The 17457-nt window shown below is 39.0% G+C and overlaps 1 protein-coding gene across 2 annotated transcripts in view; it reads right to left on the bottom strand.

The window, feature by feature from the left end:
• Positions 1-4642: 4642 nt before the first annotated feature.
• LOC111323976 (galectin-3-binding protein-like) overlaps positions 4643-17457 on the bottom strand; it is a 24055-nt gene continuing 11240 nt past the window's right edge. For both annotated transcript variants that reach the window (XM_088739299.1, XM_088739298.1), the window contains exons 2-4: positions 17219-17288; positions 9201-9530; positions 4643-7782 (exon numbers count right to left, since the gene is read on the bottom strand). In XM_088739299.1, coding sequence (XP_088595425.1) covers positions 7769-7782; positions 9201-9530; positions 17219-17282 — 408 coding nt within the window. In that variant the 5' untranslated portion in view covers positions 17283-17288 and the 3' untranslated portion in view covers positions 4643-7768. The remainder of the gene's footprint in view (positions 7783-9200; positions 9531-17218; positions 17289-17457) is intronic.

Below are 17457 nucleotides of genomic sequence, written 5' to 3'. Positions count from 1 at the left end.
ATCATCAGAGTCAAGTGAATGATTGTTGTCAGTAGAATGTTCTTATTCCAGTTCGTGTGAAATGATCGGTTGGTTTTGCCGTGATGTTATTGGCTGTAAGACTCAAGTGACGTAAGTCGATCGTGATTGGTCTGTTTCGGTCTGTCGGTAAAGCTAGGTTGTTCTTTTTCGGTCGTTTGTGATGTTTATGTCGTGAATGAGTCGTTTGTATGGGGCGGGTAGTTGTTGACATCTGTTTAGGGGAGTCTGTTCTAAGTTAGTAAACCAGCTGGTTTACTAACTTAGAACAGACTCCCCTAAAAAGTTAGTAAACCAGCTGGTTTACTAACTTAGAACAGACTCCCCTAAACAGATGTCAACAACTACCCGCCCCATACAAACGACTCATTCACGACATAAACATCACAAACGACCGAAAAAGAACAACCTAGCTTTACCGACAGACCGAAACAGACCAATCACGATCGACTTACGTCACTTGAGTCTTACAGCCAATAACATCACGGCAAAACCAACCGATCATTTCACACGAACTGGAATAAGAACATTCTACTGACAACAATCATTCACTTGACTCTGATGATGACTTCCGCACAGGTTGTCGAAACGTCAGTCACTGCCACCGACAACAGTCCTTCTCAGGACTACACTCACCCGGACGATCAGACTACACCTTCAAAAACTTTATTGTTCTCCTGAAAAATGAGAGCCGTCTTATTGAAACTTGAAGACAATAAAAGCCGGCAAAGAAAACACTGTAAAAGCAAGTATCTGTCACAGCGATGTCAGCAGCAATAAGATTATGACGCCTTACAGAAAAGCTGCCTGGAGCGCTCAAAAAGCCCAATACATTTTCTTAGACTGTATGGGACTTTCCGGGATACTTGCAGTGCAGGCGATTTGCGTCCCCTCATAGTTCTAGTAACAAGGGTCCTCCAACATCACATTGTAAAACAAGCATCATTCCACCGTGAATAGGTTCTCAAGTTCTAATAGCCAGGGTCCTCGGTCAACATCAACGTATAAGGCAAGCAACAATAACCATTCAAACATGAATAGGAGGTAACGCACCACGGGGACCGTATTTTCTCACTAACAGGGCTTACTGACTCGCTGGTTCCCTCACTCTCTCACCTGAGCTTTCACGAGTCAATTTGTCATTAAATAACGTTTTCGACGTCTTCTAGGTTGACAAGATGAGGGAACCTCCACCCAAGCAGTATTACCTTTTCTTCCCCAACTCCAACATAAAAGGTATTTTCTAAACAGACAAGGGAAGGCGACACTGATTTTGTATATTTCACCTAATCCCACGCAGCCAGGCCTCAAAAGACTTTCTCTGCCAAGAGAAAGCCCCTTTAAAAACTTTTCCACCCTCATGTCGGAGCACATTATGATTTAGCTTGACCCATTTCATATACTTATTAGCATTCCTGCCCTCTCACCCCAAACCCTACGAGGTTAGGGCTCCTCGAAGAGCCTTTATAACAGGGACATCCCTATAAAGCTGTCATATCCTCTCGGGTTATTTTATAGATTTTGCCCTTTTCTGTATTCCACGCGTTGCTTTAACTCCCAATGTCAGGTTCAAGAGTTATGGTAGTTTTCATGGGGGCCTTCTTTTTGATGTCCGCCATGTTGGATTTTTTTGGCCAAGAGGTAGTATGGCCACTTTGGTCAAAATTTTAAATTTCTTTCAAACTCCTGCTATAGGCTCAATGATCCCAACTGGAACTTTAAGCGCTTTTTCAGTGGTCTCCAAAGCTTAAGACTGAGTTTTTCTCACTCTTACCCCTTAGCCAATTTCTCATGTTTTGCTAGTCAATCTTCAAACTAACGTAACTCCATTGTCTCTAGAAGAAATATATTCATATTTGATATGTGACTAGTTCCATACCTTATGTGGTATTCTCTTAAATTGAAAGTTAAGAGCATGACAGGTTGAGGAGTTAGAGCAGTTCCCATGAGGGCATCCCATTTGATGTCCGCCATCTTGGATTTTTTGGCAAAGGGGTAGCATGGCCATATTGGTCAAAATTTTAAATTTATTTGAAACTCCTGCTATATGCTCAATAATCCCCAACAACAGTTTCTAGCGCTTTTTGAGTGGTCTCGAGATCTTAAGACTGAGTTTTTCTCACGTTTAACATTAGGCTGCCAAGTGCTTTCATGTGTTTGTGTACTAGTTCGATGAAAACATCGGCCTTTTGCAAGGTTTTAAGTCGGAAAATATCCATGATACTTCTCCTTGTTTATTATGGTTGATCCTTTGAATGGGTTTTTAATACTAAAACCACGTCTTAACAAATAGCGGCCATTTTGTTTGGAGTTTTGTGCTGTTTGCTGACTTCAGCTGGCCGTCGTTTCGAAGTGCGATCGTAGTTCGTCAGTCGCCCTCGCCTTCAGAATTGTCAAAAACAGCGATAGTTATCCAGACAAAGCAAGAGATTAATTCTGTAAGATAATTTTCCAGCGAGTCTGAAGACTGGTTGGATTTTTAAGTGTTATTAGCATGAAGCGATACACGTAATTATTGAGTTGTGAAAATATTCACACTCACTTTTCGCCGACGTGCGGTGCCTTTGCCTTTTGGAAATCATTCGCTTGGTTGAGAATTTTACCTTTCTAGACTGATTTTTCGCCATTCCACCTTTCTGATTTTCTGTGCCTTTAAGAACGGGTGTCCGTAACGCTCGAAACGTCAGCTTTTGTAATCGTTACGGTTGCCAATTTACCATTTCAACTTTGTTGATAGATCCAAATTAAAATATGAAAACATTTGTTCATTTCATATACTTGCAGTTTTATCAACAACTTATCTCTCATGAACAGAATAACGCCTGACTTAAGCTCATATAATGGTGATGTTTACAAAGGGAGTGGAAATCGAAGAAATTGTGATTTGTTTGTATTTGAGACCGTCCAGCATGATTGGTTCATTTACAATTTATCTTGGATTAAGTCTTTATTAATATTAATCGATTGTAGATCTCCATTACTTGTCTTTGGTACGTTTGCTTGTACTTGTTACTACACCTGCTACTTTAATTTCCCAAACAGCTGTATTTGTTTTACACGAAAGCATTTTCAATGAAACCCACTTTTTTATTATGATTATTATTATTATCATTATATTTTTATAACTCAGTCATTTGAAACTTTTACAGGCACATGTATGTTTACCTGAAGTATATTCCACTACCTTGCATGTGCACTGCATTAATTTATGCAAATAATCAACCACTCTTCTTCTTCAATTCATTTTTTTTAGATTAGCTTTGCATAGCTTTACATAGTTTCCATGTGCTTAACGAAACATAAACATCACATGCTCTGAAGCACTGTAAGGATAATTATTACACGACTCGGGCAGTCAGAGGGCCAATAACTAAAATCAACCAATGAATATGCTCTATTGCCGGTCAATATTCTCTCAGTATTGGACCGGGCACTGTCCTGAATGGTCCCGAATGATATTGCACTTGTGTCCCTTTGAACTTCAGTCGTATAATAAATCTCTTATTAACCAAGCTTGCTCGGGACCGTACTGGAAGAATATCGGCCCTCGGCCTTTTTTGTACGGACCGAGCGCGGCCCGGTCCGTACCGTCAAGACCTCGGGCCGATATTCTCCCAGTACGGCCCTCCCGCTTGGTTAATAAGATATATTTATGATCCCCATCAGTAATATTACATCATATCCCCACACTGAGAACATCATTATGAAACATTCCTATTTGACTTGTAACCATTTTTTTTCAAGGTGGCAAAATATATGTATATTGCTGAAACTTGTTGAGAATTTCTTATTGACTACAACTAGCGTAGCCATACCAGTGCTCCCCTTCCCTGTAATAAGTTGGGAAAAGGACATCTGCATGGTGCTATCATTGTTCATGTTTGGGAATATCCCATCACTGATTTTTATTTGACTAGATGGGTACAGCAGTAAAAGGCTAATTACAAGCTTTTGGTTACTCCTCATGATTTACTGTTAACTGGGAATTGACAGCTGACTTAATCTAATCAATTTTCTCCTGAACATTTTTTAACTTCATTTGTTCGACTTCAGAAAATACTTCAGATAATTTCCCTCTGACATTCCTAATTTGGAAGATTAATCATCATAATCATTGTTCTTTACACCTCCATAAACAACCAACAAGAATTCTTTGTTTATAACTCAGGCATGCAGCTTCTGAATATAAGAAATCAAGTTTAGAAGATAGTTGATTCATTCAAGGCTGTTGGAATATGAGAAAAGACAATGCAGTGCTTTATTCACATCGATTAAATTATATTATAATAATTATTATACCTTACAGTAATTTTGTTTCTTAAAAATTTGTTTTCTAGTAGTACCAAGATGGTAATGTTACTTTGTGAATCAGGGAGTTAAATAAAGCAGAAGTATTCTGTTAGCTCAGTACATTTTATGTTGCAAATGGCATTAAGTTAGTTAAGAAAGAAAAGAAAAAGCAAAAATAAATAAAATAAAATGATTAGTGAGGGAAAAGCAGCTTAAAAAATAGACATACTACAAATAACTCATAATTGTAATGAGAAATACTTGTTGGGAAAGTAAAACTATTGCTCAGAAATAAAATTACAGCTTCTCAGAAAAAAAGTTACAAACTAAGATGGAAAGTGAAAACTTCTTTATTATCATTATAATGGACATTTTGTACTTAAAGCATACCTCGGTTTATTCTTCCTCTAGTTGAGCCAGTCTTTGTACTTTTGGGGGCTTCAGTCCTATGCATGTTACAGTCGTAGGTTTTTTGGCCAACTATGATACATACAGTAACTAGTGGGGATAGGGTGGCCGTGCTACACGGGCATGTTTTGTCTTCTTTTCGGCGAATCTGACCGAAATGCCGTTGACATGCCCATTTATACGGTTCAAGCCACTGCTTTACAAACCTGATAGTGCAGCGTCCTCGGATCACCGCTTCAACCATTCAAAAATCGTCTCATTTTTAGCCTTGGTGCATAAGCTCTTTTATAAACAAAACTTAGTTGCCACGGAGCCGCCAGCGAAAAACAACAACTTCATATCGTGTGCAACTTCAGTTCGGCTTTGGCAAATTATATAATTGAGCTTAAGAACTATCCAAAAAGTGAGCCGAGTTTTAAAGCTAAGTTTACAGTATTCTTTCTAAGTTTTGACTTTTTACGTTGTCGATTTGACTCACGGCGAAAAACATTGTAAAAGTTATCGGCATTTCATGGTTTCGTTGAGGTGTCCGCTGACCAGTAAAATACTGTATCGTGCCCTAAAAAACGTATTTCCGCGGTGTCGTTGAGGAGTTAGAGCAGTACCCATGAGGACATCCTATTTGATGTTCGCCATCTTAGATTTTTTGGCCAAGGGGTAGCATTCATTCATTCTACTGTAACTCAATAACCTTACCGTTGAACAACTTCAAACCTACAGGCATAGAAAATGAGACATTTGTCTTTCTCATGGTGTTCTTAATTTATGCAAATTATTTTTATTGCTACCTGTCAATTAAGGTTGACTTCTGTCAATCAGAGCAAATAATTAATATTAAAATTTAAACAAAATTTAACATGGTAGATAACGTCGTTTTATTTTCTATTTCATGCTGGTCAAATAAGGTACAGTCAATGTTTTGTTAGTTTTTTAGAATTTTGCAAACGTCAGGAGTTAGGTGAAAATAGCGTAATCGTGAAATGGACAGGCACTCATTAAATCTACTGTTACTCAAAAACCCTCATTGTTCCGGCCTTCAAACTTAGCAGGCATAAAGTACGGAAACTGTTTCATTGTATGTGTAAGTATTAGGTGAATGGTTAGAAACGCTTAAAGTGCACCTACACTCAAAAAATTTTTTTCGCTTAACGAAGTAAGCTTATTTTTTTGAGTATTTCTGCGCAAAAATTTTTTTATTTGCTCAAATCTTCAATTTTCTATGCCCAGTCAAAATACGGAAAATCGGCAGCCATCTTGCCCCACGACCGAGTTTAAAGAAGAATGGCTCTAGCGGGTAATGTGACGTCAAATCGAGAACACGAAAGTCTGCATCTCACACATTTTCACTTGTTTGGGAAGATTGTCGTCGATATCGTCCGAAATATGCCGACTAGGTGTGTTGTATGAAGATTGTATTGAGCGCGATACCCTCTTGCAAATTTCGCACGTTGCTACATCCTTCTACAACACACTTAGTCGGCATATTTTCGGACAATTATCGACTACAACCTTCCCAAACAAGTGAAAATGTGTGAAAAGCAGACTTTCGTGTTCTCGATTTGACGTCACATTACCCACTAGAGCCATTCCTCTTTAAACTCGGTCGTGGGGCAAGATGGCGGCCGATTTTCCGTATTTTGACTGGGCATAGAAAATTGAAGATTTGAGCAAATAAAAAAATTTTTGCGCAGAAATACTCAAAAAAATAAGCTTACTTCGTTAAGCGAAAAAAATTTTTTGGGTGTAGGTGCACTTTAAGATTTATGGCGTGTAAAAGAAGACGAAAATGATTGGTGAAATTAATCCCTTTTTTTAATTTTAATCAAAACTACTTTTAATTTTAATTACATTGGTGTAAGTTTAACGAAAAACCGACAAAAAGTGAATTTTTACGAATTCTTAAAGATAAAAACATAGGTCCGCATAGCGTACATGTCAGACTCGTGTTACAAGAAGATTCATAAAAAAATCTCAAATCAACCCTTTTCTATGCCAACTACAGCAAACCATTGTTAAGAAAATGGACAATCATGTGTATATCCTTTCATGTCAATTTCGTTTGATTTCTAAGGTTTCTTAGCCCTGCAAAAAAAGACTCAAAAAACCCCTTTTTTCGAGCTTTTTTGGTCTCCAGCGCATGCGCAGTAATTATTTCAATACTTTTGAATACATCAAGATGTAGTCCTTAATATGAACTCTCCAACGATGTATAACTTGTTTACATTCAATGAGATGGTGCTTAAAAAAACGCGAAAAGCCCTTAAGCCCTAACCCTTACTTCTCTCAAACTATGCAAATTTGACGAAAAAGGGCTAAAAATCCAAAATATTAATTGAAATGACTTGAAACTTGGTGCACGTAATAGAAAGTATGCCATAAACATCCTCTGAAAATCTCAGCTCTCAACTCCCAGGAATAAAGGATTTAGCAGTTTTGCGATCTAGCCCTAGTTTCAAGGTTGAATTTCATGTGAAGCCTTGTTTAGGGTTTATACCTATACCAAGGTTTTTTTGCTTTGCGTCAGATTTCTAAAATTAGAGGGAATGGACGTTAGTTAAAATCACTGAATAAGGAATGGTGCAAACTATGTACACACCAAATTTGGGCTTCTTTGAGATATTTTTAGCCTGATTCCCCAGAGATGTTAATATGGTTACCCAAAATTTAACCCTAGCTGCGATAATTTCTACACTTCTTAATCAAATGATATGAAACCCTGTAAAAATATAGTGAGTAACTATGTCTATGAAACTATGTCTATGAAACTATGAAACCTTGCACAAATATAGTAAATAATCATGTCTATACATACGCGAAAGAGCGGCTTCTTTACTTAAAACCCAATTTTTTAATGAGTTTTTTTTGGCATCAGGGTTTGTGGATAACTACCTAAACCTTTCAATCTCTTAGCGTCTCCAGCACATGTGGATTAGAACCTTTAGAGAATATAAATACACCAATGTGTTTCCCTTATTTAGATCTTTATTATGGTATATAAGTTGTTGTAGTTTGATAAAATGTTGGCAAAATAATTGGACATTTGTCATGATTTTCAAGTCTCTTTTGCTGAAAGTTGAAAGATAAATATTAATAAAATGAAAAATATTTAGTGAAATCACAAAACATTCAAGCGGCATAAATCATATGAAACTGGCTATATTGTCTACAAATTTCATGTCTTAACCTTCTATTTTGGGGAAGTTATAAGCTTTAGAAAAAAAGGTAACCATTGTGTTAATGAGGATTTTGGGAGGAAAGGAAGGAAGGTTGCATATGTAATGAGGAAAGTGGGGGAAAACATGTAAATAATTTTTAAAACTAGAGGGAATGCGGAGGGAATAGTACCATTCGCGGGGGAATCATGAAAAACATTGGTTTACTTTATTTTATTGAAAGGGAATGAATTTTAGTCTCTTTCCCGTTCAATGATAATGTGGTTACCTTCCTAACTTTGTGAACCTATATCTTCCTAAATTTTAAATTAATTGGTATGTAATTACGTACATATAGACAGGAATGTTCCTACTTTATCTGTATCAAGTTTCAAGTTCTAAAAATAAAACTGGAATTTTTTATGAATTTTTTTTAAACCCTCCCGAAGGTAACGACATTAACATAGGATGGCGTCTAATTAGGAAGGGGGGGAGGTTACCCTACCTGCTTGTAAACAGGGCCTAAGGCCCTGTCTACAAGCAGGTAGGGTAACCCTAGTGCTAGGGTTACCCTGGCAGGAGGGTTACCCTAACCCTCCCACATTTCTTCTTTTTTCATCGACGTGTTTACCCTAGCGCTCAGCTAGGGTTACCCTAGTGCTAGGGTAACCCTAGCTGCCTTGTAAACGCTCTGCTGGGGATAACTCGCCTACCCGGGACAACTTTTTACTTGTTTCCAGACCCTTGAACATTGATAACAATGCGTGCGGTTACCAAGCATAGGTAAGTTGTCCCGGGTGATAGGGTAACCCTGCCTGTGAAACTTTGCTTGTAAACCCGGGCTATCTTTGACCCGCCTGCTAGGGTAACCCTAGCACAAGGGTTACCCTCCCTGCTTGTAAACAGGGCCTTAGTGTGCAACAAGCTTAAGTAAACAACTGAGTTTAAATGTTTTGAACGATGGAAATTTGTCGTTCATTGAATGTCTTGTTTTGGATGATTAAGGCATTTGAGAGAAGGTGCAATAAAAATTTGGTTTACTTGCATTCGTATTGTTAGCGTAATGCAGCTTAAAACAAGTAAAAGATGAGAGAAAGAAGTAAACTCTGTTTATTCTAAGTTAACTGTAGAGGTATCGTTGTCTTACCTGCAGGTCGAAACACTACTCTAGTGTCGATATTATTCCCCGACAGGTACGGGCTTCCCATCCTCCATAATAGAAAAGTTAATTGTAATACTGTCGAATACGCTATGGCGCCCTTATATTCTGATTACCTCTATTTTCATTCTTGGTAAAGATGATAACAAAGAGTATTCGTATGGTTACTGTACCTTTAGCTCGGCAGAACACACCAGCGTCATTCATATGGTCACACCAATAAATGCGCGGGTCCCAAAATGGCTCCCAGCCACTGTGCTTGCACTGTTTTATCGATGTCTCATTTCCCACACATTTCACGTCATACAGCCATATTGGACCAGTTCCTGGCCCAAATGCTCCTGCAGACATTGACATTAGAGCTCCATCGTGTCCAAGCTCATTACAAACTACATCAGCGTCCTTTAAGCCAAAAGAGACGCCACAAATGGTTCCCCATCTACCTCTGTGCCGTACTTCAACACGACCTGTAATCGGCGACTTGAGGATGCTCACCAAACGAACTACAGTCGTAAATATAAAGCTTAGATAAAGTTCCCGAAAAACTTGTCAATTCAGCCATTTTTGAGGAGGTATTTACAAATTTAAATTTCATATTTTAAAATATGTTCAATCTCAGAAAAAAAAAAAGAAAAATTGTATAGAGGGAGAGTGGATAAAGGTAAGCGTATGGGGAGAAAAATTTGTTGGGCTATTCCAGAGTATTATCGCGGAATTAATCTCGCAACTTTCTGTTACGATTGTAAAGGACCAGACCGGTCTGATGGAATAGAAACAAAATTGGATCTGGAGACTTCAAAACGTGTGCATTTACCTGCAACAGTCTTTTTGACTGTTGACGGTTATTTGTGAATTTGTCTGATTTTTAGCGACATCTTAACTTAAACGAAGAGATCCTCGAATAGCTTCGACCATAAAACAGCCTGCCACGACCGGCACGCTGCGGTTGAAAAAAATTCGATGATCACATGATACTGAGTAGCCAATTGAGTAGAGGAAGAACAGAGACAGCTTGAACAATAGCGTTACTTTTTCGCACCCCTCCCCTCAAGCGTGACTCGCGTTATCGTTATTGTATCTGTAGCGTATTGTATTATCGTTATTGTATCTGTAGCGTATTGTATTATCGTTATTGTATCTGCAGCTGATATAGACTGCTGCACCATAAGCTTGTTGAGAGGCATATATCGACAAAAGTCACAATGTGCTTCGACTTGGCAGGCTCTGGACCTCGCTGATACCAAGGAATCTTCAGCTCATGCAGACTTTTCAACTGCTCGAACCAAGCCCCCTTTTTTTTCTATTTCATCGTGAACTTCGTAGTTCCACTCATAGCCTTGCATTCACAGCTTTCTAAGTACAATTTTCGTCACAATAACGTACGGGCATACGAATCCCAGTGGGTCCCAAATCGTTGCTACTTTACGCAGGAAGTTTCGCTTTGTTGTCTGAAATTCTGGGGAAACCGGAGAAGCGGCAACGGTAAACACGTTTTCAGTACTGTTCCACGAAATTCCCAGTGTCTTCATTATCGGCTCTCGACCGCTGTCAATCACATTCTCTGTGGTGCGTTTCTCAGACGGCATCGCTTGTATAGTTTTCGGTGAACTGGAGATCCACTTCCTAGCTCGCATGCCGGTGAATTCCCATATTGCCTTCAATTGACGGTATAGCTCCACTCCATCATCATCCCTTTCGCCACTGTCAATAGAATCGTCCATATAGGTTGACTTAAGGACGATCTCAGCGGCAAAGAGATAATGGTCTTGGTTTCGTCGAGCATTTTCCTGCGCAACAAACTGCAACTCCATACGGGCGGCATTCTTTCCAAAAACTACATGGTTAAACTCGAATACATCTGCCTCTCGGTTGGGGTTAAGATCTCAGCGCAACAATCGGAAGTGGTATTGTTGCTGCTCTTAAATCTTTAGCTGGATATTCATTTCTTTTATGTCACAGGCGATGCCAATGGTGTTTCGACAGAAACGGACAAGGACGTTGAAAAGATCTTGCAGTAATATTGGCCCGGGATGAGTCAATGAGTCATCGGAATCCTTTACGTATAGTCTTTCTAATTCATGTCTGAGTTTTGTCACTTTTGTTTTTGCGGTACGTTTCCTTCTTTTAATCTTATCAACAGAACGTCCTTTTGTTTCTGTTTGTTGACTTCACTCCGTCCAGTTTTGTCGTTTTTCTCGGTAAATTTGGTAACATCGTTATCCTCGCATTTGGAAGCCATAACACTTAACTCAAAAACTCAACTCTCAAACGAAACCTCAAACAAACAACAGCTCATACCTTTCTCCCATCGTGGTCGCCAGAGATGAACACAAGCGAAAGCGGAAATCAAACAAATACGTTTATTATTAACACAGTAAACTCGCGGAAAACACGGTAAATACTAACGACCTCCAAAGAAATTGCCTCTCAAAACTTCAAGCTCCACTTAAAGAAAAACTTGCACACGTCAAAAAAAAAAGTCTGCGTAATTTACTGACGATATTTTAACAAGTTCGGTAACGTCTTGTTAACAGTTCGTCTGATCCATCTCTGCAGTGCCTGTACCCATCGCAGCGTCGAGACGCAAGGATACTCCGTTGGTCTGTTGCACAAGCAAACTGGTCGCCTTTACAAGCTACTATGAGATAGTGAAAAGAAACACGCGATTCTGACAAACCGTTGACACTTCATGTACATTTTTATAAAAGAATACCCAATGAGTATAAGGGTACATCACGACTCATGCACGCGCCGTCAGAACTGAAAACCCTATGAATGGACGGTTAGCAACCTACTTTTAGAGGGTGATCTTTTGTGACTGAAATTGTGCAGTTACATTTCATCACAGATCACATTTGATGACCAATTAAACTCAACGGAATGGCGTCCACTTGAGTTTTGTTTTTGTTTTTTGTTTTTTTCTTTTCTTTTCTGTCTACTCTAATGATTTTATCGAATTCTGCATTTCATTTTGTTATCGTTGATTTAACGTTTCTGGTCGAACGATTCTTCGACTCAGCAGCTCCAGCCTACCAGAAAGCACTCGACGACAGCGGATACAGCTACACACCTCACTATGAACCAACGCACAAGCAAAGGCGCAAGAACCGTCAACGCAACAACATCCTCTGTTTCAACCCACCTTTCAGCAAGAACACCAGCACTAACACCGGACATAAACTCCTCGCGCTCATAGACAAACACCTCCCTAAAGACCATAAGCTTCGCAAAATCTTCAACAGAAACACAATAAAGATCAGTTACAGCTGCATGAACAATATAAAACAAATCATTGACAACCGCAACAAAAGAATCCTCACTTCCCACGTAAAGAATAAGGCTGCCGACACAACCGCCGACACTATCGCTAACAATAAGAAGAAATGCAACTGCTGACAGAAAAATTCATGCCCACTAGACGGAAACTGCCTCTAACAATCTATTATCTACCAAGCTACCGTCACACGTAAAGACAACAACTTGACGGATTCATACATCGAACTCACTGCAAATGACTTTAAGACCCGCTACAGCAACCACACCTCATCGTTCCGACACGCAAAGCATCGAAACTCTACCAAACTCAGTAAACACATCTGGACACTTAAAGACAAAAACATCGGCTATTCTATCACCTGGCGCATTCTATCTTCACACCTGCCCTACAACAGCTCAAGCAAACGATGCAACCTATGCCCTAAAGAGGAATTCCTGATCATCTGCCTACCCGACCTATCTACACTCAACAAACGTAACGAATTCATCTCTTCCTGCCGACACAGAAACAAAGCCCTCCTACGCAACAGCTGACTTGACACTTTTCGCACCAAATAAATTATGTTAATTAGTATAGTATATAAGCAATGGTACTGCGTTATTCTGTCATTAAAATCCCGTGATAACTGGGCAACCACGAAAGAGGTCTGTAGGGATGAAATGTAGTTGATTTATTTTTTTCTGCCTATTACACGTTAGATATCTATGTATCTATATATATATATATATATATATATATATATCGACTTCCCGTGATAACTGGGCAACCACGAAAGAGGTCTGTAGGGATGAAATGTAGTTGATTTATTTTTTTCTGCCTATTACACGTTAGATATCTATATATCTATATATATATATATATATATATATATATATATCGCTTTGTTTCTGTGTCGGCATGAAGATACGAGTTCGTTACGCTTATTTAGTGATGAGAGGTCGGGTCGGTAAATATATATATATATTACGAGAGGAAAAAAGGACGTAACTACATTTCCCGACAAGCCTGTTTCGTGAATCGCTTCACTCTTCAGGGGTTTAATGAAAGAATATACATGTGACTATCGTTTATATACTAGGAAAATTTGCATAATGCGCGGTAAACTTAAAAACTTTAAAGTTCAGTTGTTGCGTAGCAACGCTTTGTTTCTGTGTCGGCATGAAGATACGAGTTCGTTACGCTTATTTAGTGATGAGAGGTCGGGTCGGTAAATTATCAGGAATTTTTCTTTTAGGCAGAGGTTGCATCTTTTATTGGAGCTGTTGTAGGGAGAGTTAGATGATAAGATGCGCCATGAGATAGAATAGTCAATGTTGTCGTTCTTGAGTGTCCAGATGTGTTTGCTAAGTTCGGTAGAGTTTTTGTGCTTGGCGTGGCGGAATGATGCGGTGTGATTTCTGTGTCTTGTTTTGAAGTCGGTTTCTGTGAGTCCGATGTATGTTTCAGAGGTGTTGTTGTCGTTCCGTGTGACGGTGGTTTGATAAACGACTGAGGATTGAAGGCAGTTACGCAACAACTGAACTTTAAAGTTTTTAAGTTTACCGCGCATTATGCAAATTTTCCTAGTATATAAACGATAGTCACATGTATATTCTTTCATTAAACCCCTGAAGAGTGAAGCGATTCACGAAACAGGCTTGTCGGGAAATGTAGTTACGTCCTTTTTTCCTCTCGTAATATTTATTCTGCTCTGCTTCAACGTATTGAGCACTGTTCCACGCGAAAATCGACTTACAGACTTCCTATATATATATATATATATATAGGAAGTCTGTAAGTCTTTAAGTCTGTAAGTCTCTAAGTCTGTACTATATATATATATATATATATATATATATATATATATAAAGCGTATGGTTTATATATAGCTCCCACACACGATATATAAATATATATATATATATAGATAACATGTACATATATATATATATATATATATATATATATATATATATATATACACGTTTTTTTTCTGATAAAGCTATCTTCCCTGGAGAGCTGTTATTTTTGTGTTCTGTCGAATTCTCGATAATGCGAGTTCGAGTGATCTTTTATGCTCATTTGTATTTGATGTATTTGATGCTTAAGACTAAAAGAATATAACTGTCAAATTGTCAGATTGTTTATTTGCTCTCACTGTTTCCGACGGCCTCCCGGTTCGAGGGTTCAAGCCCCGGCCGGACCAACACTCAAGGTCTTAAAATAATTGAGAAGAATATGGTACCTTTCTATAACATCAATTCATCGCCAGAAATCGAGGACATTTTGCTCCCGCATTCATTGGTCAGCGGATTGCAGTCGGATGAAAACAGAGATAGCGGTCAAGACAAATTCCATATAAAATATTGAACGATTTAAGTTCTGTGGACCTTCTTTATGGAGAAAAAAGCAAAAGAAAAACAACTTTGAACTGATCTCTTGGTATTTTGAGGCAGAGTGACTTATAGCAATTTGCTGTCTGATGTAATGCAAGGGACACTCTGTACTAAGCTTCAATGTCCACTCAAACTGGCTTTTTTTGTAATCGTCTAAGATGTCAGACATTTTGGATATTGTAGCTTATACCACTTGCATTAAATACTTATTTATTTAATCACTTTCACCAGAGTGTGGTGAGGGTCGCACAACAGAGCGAGGCTCCAAATTAAGTGCGCCCTATATCCCACCCATCCCACCCCAGGGGAGGACATCCATTACACAGTAATCTCGTGTGTGGGAACTTAACGTCTCTTACCCCAACCCTGCAGGAGACGGGACCTCCATTTATTCGTCCCTATCCGAGGAGACTAGAATATCCAACCATTTCTTGATGTTATAGAAAGGTAGCAAATTCTTCTCAATTATTTTAAGACCCTGAGTGTTGGTCCGGCCGGGGCTCGAACCCTCGACCTCCCGCACAACAGTCCAGCGCTCTATCCATTGAGCTAACCGGGAGGCGGTTGAATAATAGGAAGATCCAGGCAAATCGTACTTGAAGAGGGCTTTTTCTCCCACTTGAAAACACAGTTCAACGAACGTACTAATACAGATCTCTCTGATCTCCCTGTTAATTTTCGCGCGAGAAAATGTTTATTCAAGGCTCTACTTTAGTGTGAGGGGGCCTGGATTGAGTTTATTTTCCGTCAAACATTGCTGAATTAGAAAAAAAAATATGGCGACAATTTGAAGGTTTCGCGGAGGGTTTTTCTTTTAACGTTTTCCCTTCTGATCCGTCCACAAGGATGGTCTCAGATCACAGACTCCACAGAGCAAAAATAGCAATTTTCAAGCTCTTTTGGAAGTATCTCATTGTCAAGAAATGTCTCTTTTTATAAACGAGTTCCTTACTTCGAAACTCCCTTTATTTAATGCGAATCGGAGCTAGTTGACTCCTTAGAGGGTTGCTCCTCAAATCGGCGATCCTTTGCCATGGATTACGCTATATTTGAAACAGACTAGATGTAATGGCTAGCCTCGGATATCGAACATTGCTGACTTTGCTGGAAGTAAGTAGACAAACAGCTTTTGAATTATTTTTATGTTAGAAGTACAGCTTAATCTCTACTGAACATGTTTCGAGTCGGAGCTAAGGAATAATCTTACTCGTATTTGTGGTACTTTGGATTTTTGTGGAAATCCCATACATTTCCTTACACGATTTCGCCGCCATTAACTTCTCAATACGCACGCGCGTCCAGCATTTTGACCCAAAATTCTGGCAATGTATCTTTAGATATTCTAGTCTTCTCGGATAGGGACGAATAAATGGAGGTCCCGTCTCCTACAGGGTTAGGGGTAGGAGACGTTAATTTCTCACACACGAGATTATTGTGTGATGGATGTCCTCCCGTGGGGTGGGATGGGTGGGATTTTAATGGGTGGACTACTCGCATGGATCGCATATGTTCCGTTTTAGTCCTGCCCTACTGCGGAAATGCAGTGAAATATGGTGAGAAACTGCTATACCAAAACATTTCTCCGTAACTGCCAGAAACCAGTTTCAACTAGTAACATTTCTGATGAGAAGAAACCAGCGACTAGTAGTGCTGTTATTCCTTACATCCGGGGTGTTACGGAGCCCATCAAGAGAATTTTGAATAGCCACAACGTTAAAGTTTCTCAGAACCCTTTTCAGACTTTGGGGCATATTTTTGCCGAACCTAAGGACCCTGTTAGGAAAGAACAGCGAACTGCCGTTATTTATTCTATTCCGTAAATTGGCTGTGGACATGAATATATCCAACAGACCAGTTTGGTACACGTTTTAAAGAGCACCAGAAAGCGATCTTATTTTGCAAAAAAATTAACTTCGGCTTTGTCGAAGCACGCATGCCTAACTAAACGTACATTTGGGCGGGATAATTCTACAATTATCACCACTAATCGCCGCTACCACCAGCGTCTTTGTTTGGAAGCTCATATCGACTCCGCCCACGCTTCTTTGAATCGTGATGATGACGGCTTACTATCTGACGCCTATTTACACCTCGTCAGAATAAAACGGCAACTAATTAGTGAGCATATAAAAGGGCCTCTTCTTGCAACGATTAGATCGCCATTGATGAAGGCACTAGACTGAGGTGTGAAAACGTTGGGTCGATGAATTGTAATTTCCCCGATTACATCCATTAAATCTTTCAACAAGAATGTCGTCAAACACAATGTCTGATTAGTCACCTGGTTTCTGTGTGAACTTTAGTGTATCTTATATTTTTGTTTTCTTGTTTTGATTTCTCTGCTTTTTTTTTTTTTTTTGGTTTTTTATGTGACAAGTTGAGTACTTCAAGGTCCCATTCGGATTCAGAAAAGCCTGTTCAGAAAAGCGTTGAAAGGTTTAATTCTCTCCGATGTTCATGCTAAATATTTCTTTGACATAGCAATCCCCGAGCATATATTCCGTTTACTTATCAAGATAGAAGTGGTAGCTAAACATACCATCTAAGGGTGATGTGCAGGGAACAGCCACCAGCATGAGCATTAGAACAGCCTGAGGATTCATGACAATCTGCGTGGAAACAAAAAAAAAAGATGAAAGACAAAGGAAATGAAATGCAATGAGTTAAATGATTATTTACTTTTTCGTTTTATCTCTTTATTTATCTGCTTTTTAACTGTATCTTTTTGGAAGGGGGATTACAGTAATCTGTCATCAACTGTCATGCTGTCAAACTAAG

This window comes from Stylophora pistillata, chromosome 11 (genome assembly GCF_964205215.1).
Source record: "Stylophora pistillata chromosome 11, jaStyPist1.2, whole genome shotgun sequence".
Classification (NCBI taxonomy): Eukaryota; Metazoa; Cnidaria; class Anthozoa; order Scleractinia; family Pocilloporidae; genus Stylophora; species Stylophora pistillata.
The sequence above is the reverse complement of the archived record's forward strand: the minus strand, read 5'-3'. Positions and strand labels throughout refer to the sequence as shown.